Raw genomic sequence first — 16,848 nt, 5'->3', positions numbered from 1 at the left:
GTTGTTTACAACGGATGAGCTCAGCTGCAAGTTGTGCTGCGTTTAGGTGTTCCTCGTAAATTGTCGATTTTCTGTCATGGTTTAAATCTGAAAGATATTACAAGTTCAATGATAAAACAGTTGACTAAATAATTAGAGTCATATGTGTACATTAAAAACTCTGGTTCACTGTTAGTGTAAGAGTTCAGCTTAAGATTTTTTTTTTCCCAAAGACTTTTATAATAATGATACTCTTGCTACACTACAGATTTCAACCAGATTATATTTTTGAAGGTCTGCTCTTCAAACATCAAACTTTTTTGATTTATATAGTGCCTTTCATTTTGGTTAAAAATACAAAACGCTTAACATAAAAGAAGATAAAATATTCATAAAATATGAAAATTATTTAAAACAGAAAACACAAGACAATCACACACAGATGGGACCCCTCCCTCACCAGATTCCTCCCTCCACCCGCCCAGTTCCCCCAGTAGAACCCTGGACAAAAACGAAGAACAGCTTAAAGAAGGTCTGGCTTGGTACTGCTGTGAGGAAACGATGGAGATCCATTCATTCCAAGGCCCAGCCCGGCCGTGGGGGTCAATACCACAGCGCCCGCCTAACACAGAGCAGCCTAGGGCCCACTCTACAGATATTAGCCCACAGAGTGGGACCCCAGCCGGTCCAATGACAACGAGCACCGCAGCAACAGTGCCCCCTACAGGCGGAGCTGGTAGTGCCCCAGAACAATGGATCCCCAAGAGGAAAAACTGGATTATGAAAATTATCAATTATCAAGATTATCAAAATAAAAATTATAATACAAAAACGATATTAAAAATAATATGAAATATATTAATTTTGAGATATATTAATATTAGTAATTTAAAAAAAAGAAACAAATATCATTAAAAAAAACCTAAAATGATTCAAATGTAACCTTAAATATCATAAATATAATAACAATAAAAAAGGTAGTATATTAAAAACCTAAAAATCATATTAGTCCTTATACAATTAAAAAAATATCAAAAATGTATTAAGTAGAGAAAATAGATAAATCAATAAATGGATAGAGTAAAATAATTAAGCATTTACCAAAGTCATGCAAAAGCCAGATTAAAAATGGGGGTCTTAATTTCTGCTTGATGCTCCCGGTCACTCCGTAAACACTTTATGGCCCCAAGGTCTGGAATAATGTCTCTGACATGAACAGCTTTAAATCAAAATTTAAAATGTACTCCTGATGCTCAGTGGTTGTTGACATTTTATATAAATACAATGGACAGTAAATACATTCTTTATTGCCCATTGTATTTTTATTTTTCATTGAGATACTTTCAAAATTGCTAAATTTGTAGAATGGTGAATCAGAACTAAAACATTTGAAGCTCGTTAAAGGCAAAAACCTTTTATTAACTAAAATAGCAGCCTACTATAAAGTAGATAGTTGATGTTGAATTACCATATGCAATATATTATATGAAGTATAATGTTGTAGTATGGTATAAAGCACTATACCTGCTAAAAGTGATCAAATACTGTATTAGCAGGTTACATTTTAAGGTTAAGCTTAAGTTAAACAATTAAAATGCCAGAACATTTGCAAAGGCAAAAAATTCTAATATTTTACAGAAACCAAAAAAACACACCAGTTGCCGAAGTAACTGCTTGATTTTTATTTACCTAAAAATGAATCAGACAAAAAAACAAAATGCGTAAAAAAAGCTAAATGTGTGCCTTTGTTTATGAACTGGAGGATCTTTTGAGATAAAAATAAAAAAAAGTTCTTTGCCCACAAAGAGAAGTTTTTTTGTTTCTTTATTAATTCTTTTTTTAATGTGCCTTTTACAAATAATATGAGAATGTGTGTATACAATACACACACACGAAACTATCAGGAAGAAAAAAAGAATAATAATAATAATAAATGGTATTTTATTTTGTTGCAATAACTGCAGAGAGCACTTCAAAACTTTATTTGTTCACAGAGAAAAAAAATGGAAAAAAGTCATGAAAACAAACCAAAAGGAAAGTTGAAAACTGAAATTGGATTTGAAATCCAGATCAAGTTATATCAATTTAAATACACAAAGAAGTCATCTCCAGAAGCCATCCTCATATTAACAGGTTCAGCTTAATGTTGGACACATCAAAACCTTGGAGCACCATAGTCATCTGGCATCCGTTCAATATTATACCTGTATTGAGATAAAAAAGAACAAAAGTAAGAGTTTGGAGTAAGGTTAAGTTTAATTTCTCTCTTTTTGAAAGCAAACTTTTGTTTAGGATGTTTGAGGTGACACACATCTAGATTACCTGTGATTGGAGATGTACATGATTGGCACTCCCGGAATCTTCCTAACTCTTCTCTTCAGATCTCTGTCCACTGTTGCCAAAATGTAACACTTATGCTGCAACAAAAAGTTTTTATTCTTATTATTTATTTATTTTACAACACACACACGTCCCACTTAATTTATGCATTGAAAAATATCTGCAAAATAAATTAACTTATATAAGGGTGGTCTTTATTTTCATCATTAAACCACTTGATGGTTTTCAAAAGGGCTGTAAAAAAAATTAAATGTATTTGTTCATAATTTTATTTAAACGAACAAGAAACAAGAAAAATTCCCTTTTCTGCAAAAGCATGTAAATACCAACAACTGTAGCAGATTATTACAATTACATGAGGAAATAACAGGAAGAACACCAAGCAAGACAAGTTTTAACTCCATACCTGTGTCACACGTTGGACTAAGCAATCATCAGCGTAGGTTCCCTGGTGTGTGCACGGCAGGCGCTCAAAGCGGGGATCTTTCGCTATCCTGCATTTTAAAAGAGTAAATTGTGTAAAGAATAAGAAGAAAAAAATGTCTCTAACATATATCTAAACATTTAAAATATAACAAATTATGTTTCTACCTGAGAGCAACCCTGTATTTCATTCCAAGTTTCTCAATCTCAGCCATCACGCAGTCTGTTATATAAGGGATACCTGGAATGGGTCGGGGAAAAAAAGAATAAAAAAATGGAAAACCAACGTGATATATGTGATTGTGACTAACTAAAGCAAAACTTACATTTGGCGTACAGGCAATCCATCATAGACTGAACAATATCCAGCTTGGCCTTAATGGAGAAGTTGATGAAATTTGTATCGACCAGAATGTGGTACGGTGGGCCAAGCTGAGTGTTGTATTGGAAGAACAGGCATGATGGGTACTTGGGGCTGCACAAGAATTTCAGAAATAACACCTCACAAAGCCATCAATTACTAAAACACATATTTATAATGAATAAAGATAAGTAACGTACACTTCTCTTTCCTTAAGTGCTGACGGGTCTTTCTTCTTTTTTTCTTTTGCTTTAGCACGGTCTTTATCTTTTCTACAAAACAAGGCAAACATTTTCAATATTCATTATGCTTATATGTGTGTGTGTGTATGTGGACTGAGAAAGGCAAAGATGGAAAAAGGAAGCAGACTTACATTCTTTGATCCTTCAGACTAATCATTCGCTTCATGGCTGCAAACTTTTTTGTTTTCTGTTTCCCCTAATTGACAGAAAATGAAAACAAGAACACTAGCTTTAAAGCAAAAAAAAAATTTCATAAAAGTTGTTCGATGTCAAAGCATTCAAGTAAATGTCATGGTCAAAGCTATCATGTCGAATTTTTCATCACAAAATAAGAAAATTATATATTAAAAAATTGCCTAAATAGATATGCTGCCTGTTTTATTCAACAGGACTAATTTAAACTTATGTTGAAAAAAAATTAAAGGGAAAAGACAACTATTCAAATGTATAAACATGAGCTCTAACAAGCTGAAATTACCTGATAATTTGTTAATTATTTGTTTTTTCACAATAAAATAAGTACTTTTTTGTTAATACATCTATTTATGCTTCTATGCTTGCATCTACAACCCCTTTGAGGACCTCAACATGCCCCCAGCACCGGACTCACCACCCCACATGGTGATGAGCCTTTCAATGTGACTCCCGCAGAAGTGAGGAGGACGACCCTCCAGAGGACCGACCCTCACAAAAGCTGCTGGACCTGACAACATCCCTGGACGGGTGCTGAAGGACTGTGCACACCAGCTCACAGAGGTGCTGACAGACATTTTCAATACCTCCCTGAAGCAGGCAGTGGTCCCCACCTGCTTGATGACCGCCACGATCATTCCAATCCCCAGAAACATCCACAGTGACAGGTCTGAATGACTATTGGGGGCTATTGGTCCACGCAACCCTCACCCACCTAGAAAATAAGAACTTGTATGTTCGTCTGCTCTTCCTGGACTTCACATCAGCCTTCAACACAATCATCCCACAGACCCTGATCTAAAACTACATACACTCGGACTGAGCTCCACTCTGTGTAACTGGGTCTTGAACTTCCTGAAAGACAGATCGCACAGACAGTCTGTGAAGATCCGCGATGTCTCCTCCTCCCCGATCAACCTCAGCATGGGCTCCCCCCAGGGCTGTGTGCTAAGTCCCTTCCTGTTCACCTTGCAGCACGGCGAGTCACCCCAGCCGTCTGATCGTGACGTTTGCGGATGACACAGCTGTGGCTGTGACTACAGGCAGGAAGCGGAACACTTGGAGGGCTGGTGCAGAGACAGCAACCTCTGCATCAACGTGAAGAAGACCAAAGGGATGATTGTGAACTTCAGGAGGGACAGACACCCCCACCTCCTAACATCGGAGGGGCCGTGGTGGAAGTGGTTTCTAGCTTCAGGTACTTGGGCATGCACATCTCCAACAACCTGGAGCACCAACACTTCCTACCTAATCAGGAAGACACATCAGTGTCTCCATTTTCTCAAGAGGCTCAGGCGAGCTGGGATGGGGATCTCAGTCCCGACCTCCTTAGGTGTGTAGGAGAGTGTCCTGTCTTCCTGTATGATCTCTGTGGCATGAAGCTGCGCTGCCACGGGTGGCTAAAGCTGTGCAGAGGACTGTGGGTTGCAGCCTGCAGACCACCACTGAAATCTATGAAGCCAGATAGTAAAACGAGCCTCCCGCATCCTAAAAGATCCCACTCACCCCCTCTGTTCTCCCAGCTCCCCTCAGGCAGGAGGCTGCGAAGCAAAGTAAAGACCACGAGGAACAGTTTCTTCCCAGAAGCACTAAAACTGCTGTACTCTGGAAGATCATGGTATTTGTTTCACTGCCAATTTGTTTGGGGGAAGTTAAAAAAGGACAACAGAAAAATAAAATCGTATCGAGCCAGGAGTAAATCTGAAAGGTTAGGCTAGCACTGACTAGCTTAGCTAGGCTAGCTTGAACAAAGACATACTTAGCTAAAACTCATGTTTGTCCTAACGACATCATCTAATTCGGATTACAGCACATTTCCCAAAACACTTTCAACAACAAAAAAGGCAACGTGATTAATGTATATTATTTACCATGATTTTAAGTTGGTCCTCAACGCTAAACAGCAGAATGAAAACGCTCCTTCTACCCTCGTGTTGTGCTTGCGTCATCAAAAGTGGACTTCTCTCTGTTCATTTTCCGGTTGCTATGCTAACGCCTGGCAGATGAAGGTGTGTTTTTAATTTAATAACGTAGACAAGTTGGAGTGTGTCTCTGTCAAAGAGTTGTTCCGTGTTGGTGTGGGGTTGTAAGCTGCGTTAAACGAGCTTGTGTGGGTGTGCGTCTTTGTTTTCATGGCGGGGGGTTGCAGACTTCGCTGAAAAATGACGCTACATACATTGTTGGCTAACTTAAATTGCTATTTCTACTAGCATGGACTTGCCTCTCTGGGCTTTTAACCCCTACTAGTTATTACAACGCGGACTTACGCCGCAGCAATTCCAACGAGGGTTTTTAAGTGTATTTTAAAATAGTAAAAAGGTGATTCATTCAACAAAAATGGTTTGTATCACCCCTCCATTAATATTCTACATGCGCATTTAGTTTTAGTTGTTTGCTTTATCAGTAGGGTTTTTAAAAAGTAATTTTAGACCTAAGAAATGTTTATTTCATGTGCTTTTAACGTGTCGTGTCTAGGCTGTGCTAAAGTATTGTTCTCCTTCTTCCACTTTTGACTTGACCAGAGGCATCTGGCTGTTTCCCACGAGAACGGATGGCTAAATGAAGGCTGAAAGATGGTCTGATGGACCGCCGCTTTTTCCTGACCTTCCTCTTCTGCTCAGTGTCGTGGGGCCTCTTCTGGGAATTACGCTGGAAGAAAAGAAAAGAAAACCAGATTGAGGAATGGCTCCATGGACATAGCATTTCAGAATACAAGATCCTGTTTGAAGGTCAGTGAGGGTTGTTTATCATTACTGAGCAGCGCATAGTTGAATGTACTCGGTGGTTCTGTCCAGGCTGAATTAGGCTGTACTTCACAATTTTTTTAAATCTATGAATTAAAATTTCAACAAAAGATTTCATTTGCCATTGTTTAATTTGTATGATTTTTTCCCCCACAATGACCCGACTTAAAGGTAATGCACAAATGATCGTAAAGAGGAGATGTTTAGCCTAGTTGCAGGGATTTTTAGTATCTTTTGTTCATGTGTCATTCAGATGTGCAAACACTAGAAGAATTCAGTTTGAGCGCCCTAAGTCGCCTGGAGGAAGTGGTGAGGGAACATCAGCGCTGGAGGGAAATTGCAGAGGCTCACATCCAGCTGCTCCGTGACTTTGCCCTTCAGGAGTGGCTTTGCTCTCAGAACCTGGAGCACTATTACCACACGTAAGCACTTTCAGTGGCAGCATCTCATTTTGGTGACTTAGCTTCAGATTCAGATGTCATATTTGTAAAGCTACTTTATTTTATTGACTTGATAAGATAGACACAGAAACAATAGTAAAGGCATTATAATTGTATTTGTCCACTTGAGGGCAGCTTGTCCATGTAAGATGAGAGGGGTTTGCTGACACTGAGCTGTGTGGGCTGCAGTGCTTCTGGGGGTTACTGCAGTAAAAGTTACTCTTTTGAGACCCTGCAGCAATGCAGATGTTTTCTGCATGTGCATTAGAAGATAAGAAAAGAATAAAATAAAATTACATATAAGCAAAATCAAAAGTATGTCTTAGTTATTGCCTTTCAAGAAAAAAACCAAGTACACAATTCTGGATGTTTTCTAAGGAGCTATTTCAGAAATTCTTTTTAGCCTCTCCCACAGCTTGGTGTGTTACATTCCTGAAAGCCATGAATAATCAACAATAGTTTTTACTTTTATTATTTATATTCTTATAAGGGAGCTTGTGACAAACCTAGATACAGTTGGATTTAATCTAGTTAACCTGTTTAACTTTTTCTGTATTCCAGTTAAAAGTTGAATAAAATTGTTAGATTTTTTTTTCAGTTGTAGTTTTTGTTTAGCTTGACCAAAGATAACTCGAAAATATTAAACAGTTTTCACCAAAATATTGCAGAATATCAAGTTGAGAGATGTTTTGTCATTTGTTGAAAAGGTCACTAAATGACTTGGGGGGGGGGGGGGGGGGGCATCCTGCTGAATCTCATTTGCTTTGTTTGATAGTGGGGCAAGGGGTCCTGTTTAAAAAACAAAACAAAAAAGAAAGGGAAAAAAACATCTTGTGGATCTTGTTAAACACAGATGACAAAAGTGATTGTATTTTAATGTCTTATAAAATAAAAACTCAGAAGTACTCATTTACACCGTGTACTTTTGCTTTTGTTTTCTGTGCAGACTGAAGACCTTAGGCTGTATGAATCTGGATGATCTCTCTCAGTTTGACAGTCAGCTTCAGCTCTCTTTAGCCGCCTGGGGCTACTATTACGAAGACTACATAAAACTGTCTACAGGCATTAAAATCCTGAGGGCCTCCAGAGGGAGACGGGACCAAGACTACGAGATCAGGCTGGTGCACAGCCTTGCTGAGAGGCGTCTGAATGAAAAGTGGTCAATCGGTGAGATTCTTTTACTTTTTGCTTTTATTGGGGCCTTTAAAGTAATAGTTTATTTGCAATAACATCTATTTTCAGGATGAACATTAAGTTTTAAAAATAAAATGAGAATTTTGTACCTATTTATTTTTTTAATGTTTTTCCGCTCATGACTAGGTGTCAATGATTTTTTGTGGTGTTGCAAGTTTTGATGTTGACTAACCTCTATGCCTAACCCAACCCTTTTTTGTGTTTTTTTTTTGTTCCACAAAAATGTATTGTGTTAGAACTTTGTACGTAAACTGGAAAACGTATCAATGCTGATGCCTGCTTGGCAACATTCCTCATGTTCAGCCACATAGTAGTAGTTTTTCTCACTCCTTTTAAAAACAAAAGCTGACACTTGAAATCAAACCACTGTCATTTTGATGTAAACTTGTGTTTTATAAGGAATTGCCATTCTCATTATAATTTTTTCTGCTGACTCAAAGCATTGAGATCTGTCAATGATTGGATTTTTCTTGCATTCCTGCATTGTTACTGCAGCTGGAGCTCTCTTATTTGGCTGTACTGTGGCGCTGTGCTTCTTGACAAGGGACCTCATGTTTTACGTGATTGGTGAGTCAATCGTTACTTGTTGGACAAGTATCTCAAGAGCAGTTTTCAACTCAGTTACTGTAGTTAAAAAGTTTTTAAAAATTGCTTAATGTATTTACAAACCCAGATATTTACTTTAAATCTTCACTTCTATGTATTTTTTCCGACCCCCTTCATTTCTCTGTTTCATGTTTCAGGTGGAATAACTGTTTCCATCATAGCATTTGTCTTTACCATCAAGTTCCTTTGTGAGCTTGCAGCGAGGGTTGTCAGCTTCCTGCAGAATGAGGATCCAGGGCGACGGGGTGACCGCAGCATCTACGATTATGTCAGAGGCAACTACCTGGACCCCCGTTCTTGCAAGGTGTCATGGGACTGGAAGGAGCCACAGGAAGTCGGGCAGACAATGAGTTTTAGAGTGCAGGTAAAAAAATAATTTAAAGAATACTAAATGAACAGAAGCCTTCTTTTTTTTTTAACCCAGGAGAACCCAGGGTGTCAAATTCGGCTGCTATTTATTTATTTTTATTTATTTATTATTATATTTATTTATTTGCTGTTAATTACTGTTACCCACAGCAAACAAACAGCAAAAAGTCAAATTACCTTTAAAAACCCTTTATCCTTTTTCTTCCTCAGTTGTTCTACAAGAATGGTCAGCCTTTCCCAGCCCATCGACCTGTGGGCCTAAGGGTCAACATTACCCATATTGAACTGGCCTTGGACATTCCAGTCACACAAGAGGTTCTACAAGAACCAGAATCCAACGTGGTGAAAGTGGCCTTCACAGTGCGCAAGGCTGGACGCTATGAGGTCGCTATCAAGCTGGGGGGCCTCAGTGTGGCCTACAGTCCTTATTACAAGATATTCCAGCCAGGTCTGACTATGACGTCTTTGTTGTGTTCATATTTTAAATTAATATACTTTTTAGATTTATATCTTTATTTCCCTTGACTTTTAAAAATATTTCTCCCCCCATCAGGTACAGTTGTTCCTTCAAAAACCAAAATAACATGTCATTTTTCAACCCTGGTTCTAACAAATGGCCATCAGCACACTTTACAAATTGAACCAAGAGATGAGTATGGAAACCCCACCAGTAACTCCACTTCTCTAACAGATGAAGCCAACTACAGCCTCCATGTGCATTCTGTAAGGCAGTTTTGAGTTTCTTGATATTTAAGCTACTTTTAAAAAAAATTAAAAAGTAAAAACCCAGGATTTCTTCTTATCTCTCTGTTGGAGCTAAAACAGTCCTATTAAAGCTGGTCTCAGTAAATCTGGCTTCACTAATGTTTTTTTCCTGCTCTTTCAGCTCGGCATATCAGAAGATGACAGTCAAGAGGATTTTTACAGTAAGTCTGTGTCTCTTAACAAACAGCAGTGCCAGGTTCTGCTGAGAATGACCCTGAGGAAGACGGGCTGTTTCCGAGCCTGCATTTCCTATAAGGATCAGCAACTCAGCAATGGGGAGTTTGACATAATTGTTCTCAGTGGTGAGCAGTCCTTAAGTTAATGAAACAAACAAAAATCCCCTCTTTTGCATGTTTTTATTTTGAAACCTAATATTCTCCCTGCTCATGGCAGAGAATGAAAAGACCTGTGTGGAGAAGAACGTGTCCACTCCGGGCATTAGCATCTACTTTGAGGCATATCTTTATAGCAGCGGGAATTACAGCACTTCCTCCTGGCAGTTACAAGCCTCCTCTTTGCTGGTGCCTCAAAGGAGGCCTTCCATGGAGGAGGAGGATGAGCATGACTCTCCCGTGGAAGGACAACCAGAAAAAGTCAAGAAACCAAAAAAGGTCTACTGCTACATATCGCCAAAGGTGCGTGAAATCCTGTCAGATGCTATTTAGATTTAATATCAGTTCATTTAAAATAAAAGTGCTTTCATTCTCCTCCACCAGCAACTGTCTGTCAAGGAGTTCTACCTGAAGATTATTCCCTGGCGGCTTTTCACATTTCGAGTTTGTCCGGGAACTAAAGTAAGTAGCAAATCGTAGAGAAGGAGCCATTTGATTTGGTTTTTCTGCTCACCCTTCCTTCTCTTTTCAGTTTACCTACCATGGCCCTGACCCCATTCATAAATACCTAACTCTTGTGGTGGATGATGGGATACAACCTCCTGTGGAGCTCAGCTGCAAAGATAGAAACATCATGGCAGCTACTTTCATTCGCTTCCTGCACAAAAATATTGGTTTGTTGGAGTCTTCTTCAAAGATAATGTTTGCTCCCTTCTGCAGGCTATAAATTATCTTTTTTTTGTTTTGTTTTTTTTACCTTAGGTGGCTCTGAAACCTTTCAAGATAAGGTGAACTTCTTTCAACGTGAACTCAGGCACATCAACTCCAAGAAACCTCGAACTAAAACCTGCTTAAAAATTACTCGACACAACATTTTAGATTCAGTAAGTTCTGCCTTTTTTTCAACATAAATACACTTTTTAAAGGTATTTACCTAACGTTAATAAAGTTCGGACGCCTTTCATCTTCACCCTTTTGTTTTTGGTACACTGAAGTCACTGAAGGCTACCAGGAACTTCTCAGTGTCAGACTGGTGTAAGAACTTTGAGATTGTTTTCCAGGATGAGGAAGGTAAGAACTCAGTCTAGTGTGGGGTTATCAAGATTTTGATTTATAGTTGTCTCAAATTCTCTTAGTCTCATACTTAAGAGCACAAAAGTTTTCATTCTTGCTATGCTCCTGCAGCTCTGGACTGGGGAGGCCCTCGTAGGGAATGGTTTGAGCTTATTTGTAAGTCCCTCTTTGACACCTCCAACCAGCTGTTTACCCGCTTTAGTGAGAACAGCCAGGGTCTCGTGAGTAATTCATTTTCTAACCACATTAGGAATTTGTTTTCCTGTTTGGTTGTGGAAACTTAAAAAGAAAACGGCATCTTACTTTTTTCAGGTGCACCCAAATGCTGAGAAGCCACCCCACCTTCGCCTTAAGATGTACGAGTTTGCAGGCCGCGTGGTAGGAAAGTGTCTGTATGAGTCCGCTCTGGGTGGAGCTTACAAACAGCTGGTGCGAGCTCGCTTCACACGCTCCTTCTTGGCTCAGATTATTGGCCTGAGAATGAATTACAAGGTATAGAACCGTGTTTTTCCATCCCCCACAGGTTCTGGCTGAATTTTCTTTTTTTATAGATTATTTACACGATGAAAAGCCATCCTGCATCTTGCCCTGTTTATCTAACACAAATAAAGGCCCACCCAGTCATGGTTTTACCCGTCTCACCATGAAGACCAAACGCTGTCTTTATTTAAAACCTAATTTTTCTGTGTTTTTGTTTTGTTTTTCTCACAGTATTTTGAGACAGATGACCAGGAGTTCTACAAAACTAAAGTCTGCTTCATCCTAAACAATGACGTGAGTGAAATGGACCTGGTGTTTGCTGAGGAGAAGTACAGCAAGTCTGGACAGCTGGAGAAGGTGAGGTAACGCTTTGGAAAGAAACTTCCTTTTTTTTCCATGGTGGGATTCTGCAGGAGATAGAGGCAATAAAGCAAACAAAAAGAACCACATGGCTTGTTTGGGAAGTATTTGTTTGTTGTAAAGAGGGGTGTGGTGAGTTTGTGTGATGGTTGACAACAAAGGTTTGGTATCCAGTTTTTTTTTTTAAATGAGTTTTTAGTATAAAAATATAAAACATCAAATGTAGAATAGTTAAAAACTTTTTTATGAAATGTTGTTAAGATTAATACTTAGTCTAGTTATATTTGAGAAAATCTGCATAAATCAGCAGTTTATTTTGTGCAATCTGTCATTCATAAAGTAGTCGTCAAAGAACTAAAAAGTTCAACTTTGTCAGTCTACATCAGATCTTTTGCTTATTTTTGGCCATAAGTTGTACTTGACATTTCCGCTGTCCTGCAGGTGGTGGAGTTGATCTCAGGCGGAGCTCAGATCGCCGTTACAAATGAAAACAAGATGCATTATCTGAACCTGCTGGCTCAGTATAGACTGGCCAGCCAAGTGAGGGAGGAGGTGGAACACTTCCTGAAAGGTGAAGAAAGCAGCGCAGCTGGGCTGTATCATTTGGTGCCAATACCTCCAATTAAAAATCTTCTCTAATGTGCATCTAATTATCGTAACCTCCTCATCAATCGCAGGTCTGAATGAACTGGTTCCAGAAAACCTGCTGGCCATTTTTGATGAGAACGAATTGGAGGTACGTGCGATGTTTGTTGTTAAATCCCGCTGTCTTTTATACCGTCACACTGTATGCTTTTCTTTCATCTCCTCAGCTGTTGATGTGCGGCACGGGTGACATCAACGTGCAGGACTTCAAAGCTCACGCTGTGATTGTTGGAGGATCGTGGCACTTCAGAGAGAAAGTATGTCCTTCAGACAGTTGTTTTATTTTCCTGCAGCTGGACATCCTCTGAGAAAGTTTCTCTTTGTTTTAGGTGATGAAGTGGTTTTGGGCAGTGGTGTCCAGCTTCACCCAGGAGGAACTGGCACGTCTGCTGCAGTTCACCACTGGCTCGTCTCAGCTTCCACCAGGGGGGTTCAACACTCTGTGCCCCTCCTTTCAGATCATCGCTGCCCCGACACACAGCACTTTGCCCACTGCACACACCTGGTAAGTAAAATGAGTCTAAAGGATGCCATTTTTGTTGATTTCTTTGCTGTGGCATCCCAGCCGCTCTGTTTATGAGATCATGTTTGGGTATTGACATGTTCATGTGAGATTTTTCTGATGATGGAGGACATATATTGAGCAAATTAAGCTTAAAGTTGCATTTCTTTATTTAAATAATTGTGAATCAGGAGCAGACCAAAAAATGCAGTTGGAAAAAGATCCTTGATCCATGTACGTCTTCGTTTTCCTCCTCCGAGCTGGCATCTGGCTCAAAACTGTCCGGCTGGATAGCTCCAATATTGCTCGCCATTTTTATTGGACTAGCAATGTTAGGTTGGTGTTGTGAGGGGATGTAAGTTAGTGGGAGAGCGGGTAAACAGGTCTCAGCAATGGGGAGGGGAAGGGGGGTGGGGTTGCTCCGCCCACAACTCAGGTGAATTTCCAATAAACCCATGCTGGTCTGCAGTAAAATATTTTGGCTAAAAACAGTATAATCATAATTAAAAGACCACCGGTAACACTGTGAAAAGAGCTCAATAGATAATCAGAGTGAGCATGGAACTGAAAAAATAAAAAATCTTTAGTTTAGATAACTATTTGGAATTTTTCTTGGAACAGCAGAAACAGTGTTTGTGGGATTTAGTTGTTTATTTTCTGTCACCAAAAACAGCAATGCGGCTCACTAACAGCTTTTTAATGCATAACAATCTAAGCTTCACAACAACAGAAACCCAATTTTCTTCTCCAGATGGAAAAACTTGTCTGTTTTGAAGAGGCACAGATTTTACAGCTGTTTATACATGCATGTAAAAATATTGGAAACGGTACTGAAAACTTCTCTTTTCTCATTCCAGTTTTAACCAGCTGTGCCTCCCTACATACGACTCCTATGAGGAGCTGCACAAGATGCTGAAGCTGGCCATCAGTGAGGGGAGCGAAGGCTTTGGCATGCTCTGACTCCTGCCACTGTGCATCATCCAACCTCCTCCAGTTTCCCATTTCTTACCAATACAAAACAGTCAAACATCTCGGCACTCTCGATGTGTTCCTGCATCAGCTGTGAGGAAGCTGTTCAGATGGGCTGGCCTCACAGTGGGGCTCACATGGACTCTAGTGCTACAGTATGTACATAAAGTTATCTCACTTGTTTCTTAACAAAAACAAAGAATATGTGAACTTGAAAAAAAATAGGGTTGAGGGTTTTTTTTATTTCTGAAAGCAGCTTTATACATTTTAGATGAATGCAGGAGAATGGGCCTTCAGTTTTACCTTAAAACGGCTTCTTTTGCATTTTGCAAACTGAACTCTACAGTGGAAGAGCAGCCTTCATGTGAACTGGAGGGCAGATGCATCTACATCACTTTGGCCTTAATCAATCAGGGACTGATGTATGTGTACATATATAATATTCCTCTTGTTTCAGTGCTTGTACATACTTGGGTCTACATTATTTTTCGTCACCTTTAAAATTTGGATTAATCATTTATGGGATTTAGTTATTCCCTGCATGCTTGCTGGGTTTTATTTAAATTTGTTTACTTGGGGCGAGCATAATTTTATAGGAAACGACTTTCTATAGTTTTCAATGTTTTTAATTTATTAGTCTTTTGTGTTGACCTATGTTCCTGTATTACCTGCCTTATTAATACCCTTTTCATCTGTTTCATCGCCTCAGCAAAATGTACAGGCTTCACTTGGAGTAATGTTCCAGGACACACTCATGAAAAAAAAAAATCAACATTTACTCATATGCTTTTACTTTGAAACTCCCAACCTTTAATAGGTTGATTCTCAGAAAATGTCTTGTGATCCTTTGGCACAACTTTTTCCATAATGTCATGCCCTGTTTATTCACATAGTATCGGAAATCTCTTGATCTAAAAAAAACTTGATCTGAAACGGCATAAAAGAATCGCGAGGGAAATATTCTTCTGTCATTATAAAATAAGTTTTCATTTTTATCATCTTTCTGAGCCAAAATATTTGTATTTATTATCATTTTGTTTCAAGGTCCATCCTGCTGAGTTTTTAGGATCCCTAGCTATGTTATTGTAACATTAGCTACCTGTAGAAGTGTTCATTTATCCAAATTGTATTTTTTATTTTATTCATATAGTTAGTGTCATCCTTTAGTTCGATGAAGCCAATTGGAGTTTACACTTGAGGAATGGCAAAACATAGTTAAAGTAAAGGCTGAGTCAAAGACATTTTCCAGTGTTACCTGTTGTTTTATTTGTCAGGATTGTGCAATGTTAACTGGGTTTACTGAAGATACTGACATTGTTATAAGCTGTTATAAATGTTTATCGGCACTTTATGATACTATTTGCAAAGATAAAACTTAACACCAAATGAAGTTGCCCATTATATGTACAGTGTTGTCATTTCAAACAAAACATGTCTTGCTTCATTTTTTTCTCAAATGTTGAAAAGGGTTTTTGTTGGTTTTCTGACCCAAGTGAAACTTTTAACACTGTAAATATTGGGAAGTAGCTGCTTAGCAATTTGAAGCTTGGGTACTTTTTTTTTTTTTTTTATGGGAAGCTTCTGATGACGAATGTTTGAAGATTTTTCTGAACTGCAGGTCCTGTTTGTTTCTTGGAATAAAAGACGACTGAATAAATATATTTGTTTTATTGTATCTTTTTTTGGAAACTATGAAAGTGAAACTCTGAATACATTGTTTGGTCTTAGAAATGACCTTTCACGGCAAAAGGTTTTACACACAAGGGGGCGCTAGTGGTACACATGATATTGACACGTTTTTACATAAAAGGTATTTACAATTTAAGTACAATGCGATCTGCTTTACCTATTTTGAGCTAATCAGATTTATCTACAGGGTCTTTGTTGACTTTAAAATGCCTGAAATCACAATTTTAATTCAAAGTTGGAAAACTTTTGCTGTTATAATGTTTTGAAAATCCCATTATTTACAGTTGCTGTGGTGTAAACATGCTTTCCTACAAACACGTGTTCCCTACGTGCCTCCTCTCAGAGGTTTGAACTCCACCAGAAGCTGAAAGAAAGGCATCTTGAAGCACTTGAAGGCAGGAGTCCAGTTAGTTTGTGCTGGCATGCACCTGTGGATTTGCATAATGGATTCTTTCAAAATTCCCTGGAGCTATAATTGTTAAAAAGGAACCATGAATGAGAAAGCTGTTCTCCTCCATGCTATAACTGCTAAGAGAAGGATAATTGTGCAACAAACTATAACCCCCCTCCCCCCAAAAATGTTTTTTTCTGACAAACATTGCAAATAGATTATTGTGCAGCTCACTTCATGGTTGCTAAGTAAAGAGTAATGTCCAGTACCTACTAATTTTCTCTGCCCCCCACCCCCAGAGGAGATGACTATCTGTCCCTCTGATCAAAGGTAATAGTCTGCAGACAGCACATATAAGGCTTCCTGCACCCTTACAAGACCACCCGTCGTCCGTCCTGCTAAACAGCCATGGGCTTGTCTGCTTCCCCTTTCTCCTAACCTGATTGGACGCCGCTGATTAACTGCCAACTGGATTGGCTGAAGGTATTTATCATCTGCAGTTATGGAGGCCGGTCCTCCTCAAAGCCTTTGAAGGACAGGATAGTTTGGCTCCAGCAGCCAACTGTGCAACAAAATGAAGGCCTGACTTTAATAACTGGTAAATATCAGGTGAGAATAAAAACAAAACACAAAAAAGTTAAACTTCAGCAGGATCAGAATAAAAAACCCCACTTCTTCCTTCCATAATGGCTGACCGCTAAAGTGGCTGTTTGCTCAATCAGGCTTGAGTGGGACTGTAATTTAAGATTAT

At 38.9% G+C, this 16,848-nt stretch overlaps 2 protein-coding genes across 7 annotated transcripts; one reads left to right on the top strand and one right to left on the bottom strand.

Annotated features, from left to right (window-relative positions):
- Positions 1-1,790: 1,790 nt before the first annotated feature.
- Positions 1,791-5,563, bottom strand: fcf1 (FCF1 rRNA-processing protein). 2 transcript variants are annotated; one of them, XM_023951726.2, is made up of 9 exons: positions 5,409-5,487; positions 4,152-4,252; positions 3,477-3,541; positions 3,304-3,375; positions 3,069-3,217; positions 2,911-2,983; positions 2,726-2,813; positions 2,302-2,396; positions 1,791-2,183 (listed from the first exon to the last, which is right to left on the bottom strand). In XM_023951726.2, exons 2-9 carry the CDS (start codon positions 4,191-4,193, stop codon positions 2,135-2,137), a joined length of 633 nt encoding a protein of 210 aa, XP_023807494.1. In that variant the 5' UTR covers positions 4,194-4,252; positions 5,409-5,487; the 3' UTR covers positions 1,791-2,134. The 2 variants fall into 2 exon arrangements, with proteins under 2 accessions (XP_023807494.1, XP_004082382.1); XM_004082334.5 differs by lacking the exon at positions 4,152-4,252 and having other exon boundaries at positions 5,409-5,563.
- On the top strand, positions 5,058-15,674 carry arel1 (apoptosis resistant E3 ubiquitin protein ligase 1). 5 transcript variants are annotated; one of them, XM_078940833.1, is made up of 22 exons: positions 5,058-5,155; positions 6,060-6,266; positions 6,535-6,703; positions 7,668-7,888; positions 8,411-8,482; positions 8,659-8,885; positions 9,101-9,338; positions 9,444-9,613; positions 9,777-9,957; positions 10,049-10,290; positions 10,372-10,449; positions 10,520-10,661; positions 10,750-10,871; positions 10,983-11,058; positions 11,173-11,282; positions 11,374-11,553; positions 11,773-11,898; positions 12,343-12,472; positions 12,579-12,637; positions 12,714-12,803; positions 12,876-13,051; positions 13,906-15,674. In XM_078940833.1, exons 2-22 carry the CDS (start codon positions 6,119-6,121, stop codon positions 14,006-14,008), a joined length of 3,060 nt encoding a protein of 1,019 aa, XP_078796959.1. In that variant the 5' UTR covers positions 5,058-5,155; positions 6,060-6,118; the 3' UTR covers positions 14,009-15,674. The 5 variants fall into 5 exon arrangements, with proteins under 5 accessions (XP_078796959.1, XP_011488723.1, XP_011488724.1 ...); XM_011490421.3 differs by lacking the exon at positions 5,058-5,155 and adding an exon at positions 5,410-5,546; XM_011490422.2 differs by lacking the exon at positions 5,058-5,155 and adding an exon at positions 5,539-5,877.
- Positions 15,675-16,848: the final 1,174 nt, after the last annotated feature.

The sequence above is a fragment of the Oryzias latipes genome, chromosome 22, assembly GCF_053564925.1.
Source record: "Oryzias latipes strain Hd-rR chromosome 22, Olatipes_Hd-rR_3.1".
NCBI classification, from domain to species: domain Eukaryota; kingdom Metazoa; phylum Chordata; class Actinopteri; order Beloniformes; family Adrianichthyidae; genus Oryzias; species Oryzias latipes.
Note: the sequence above shows the minus strand (reverse complement) of the source record. Positions and strands in the feature narration are given on the sequence as shown.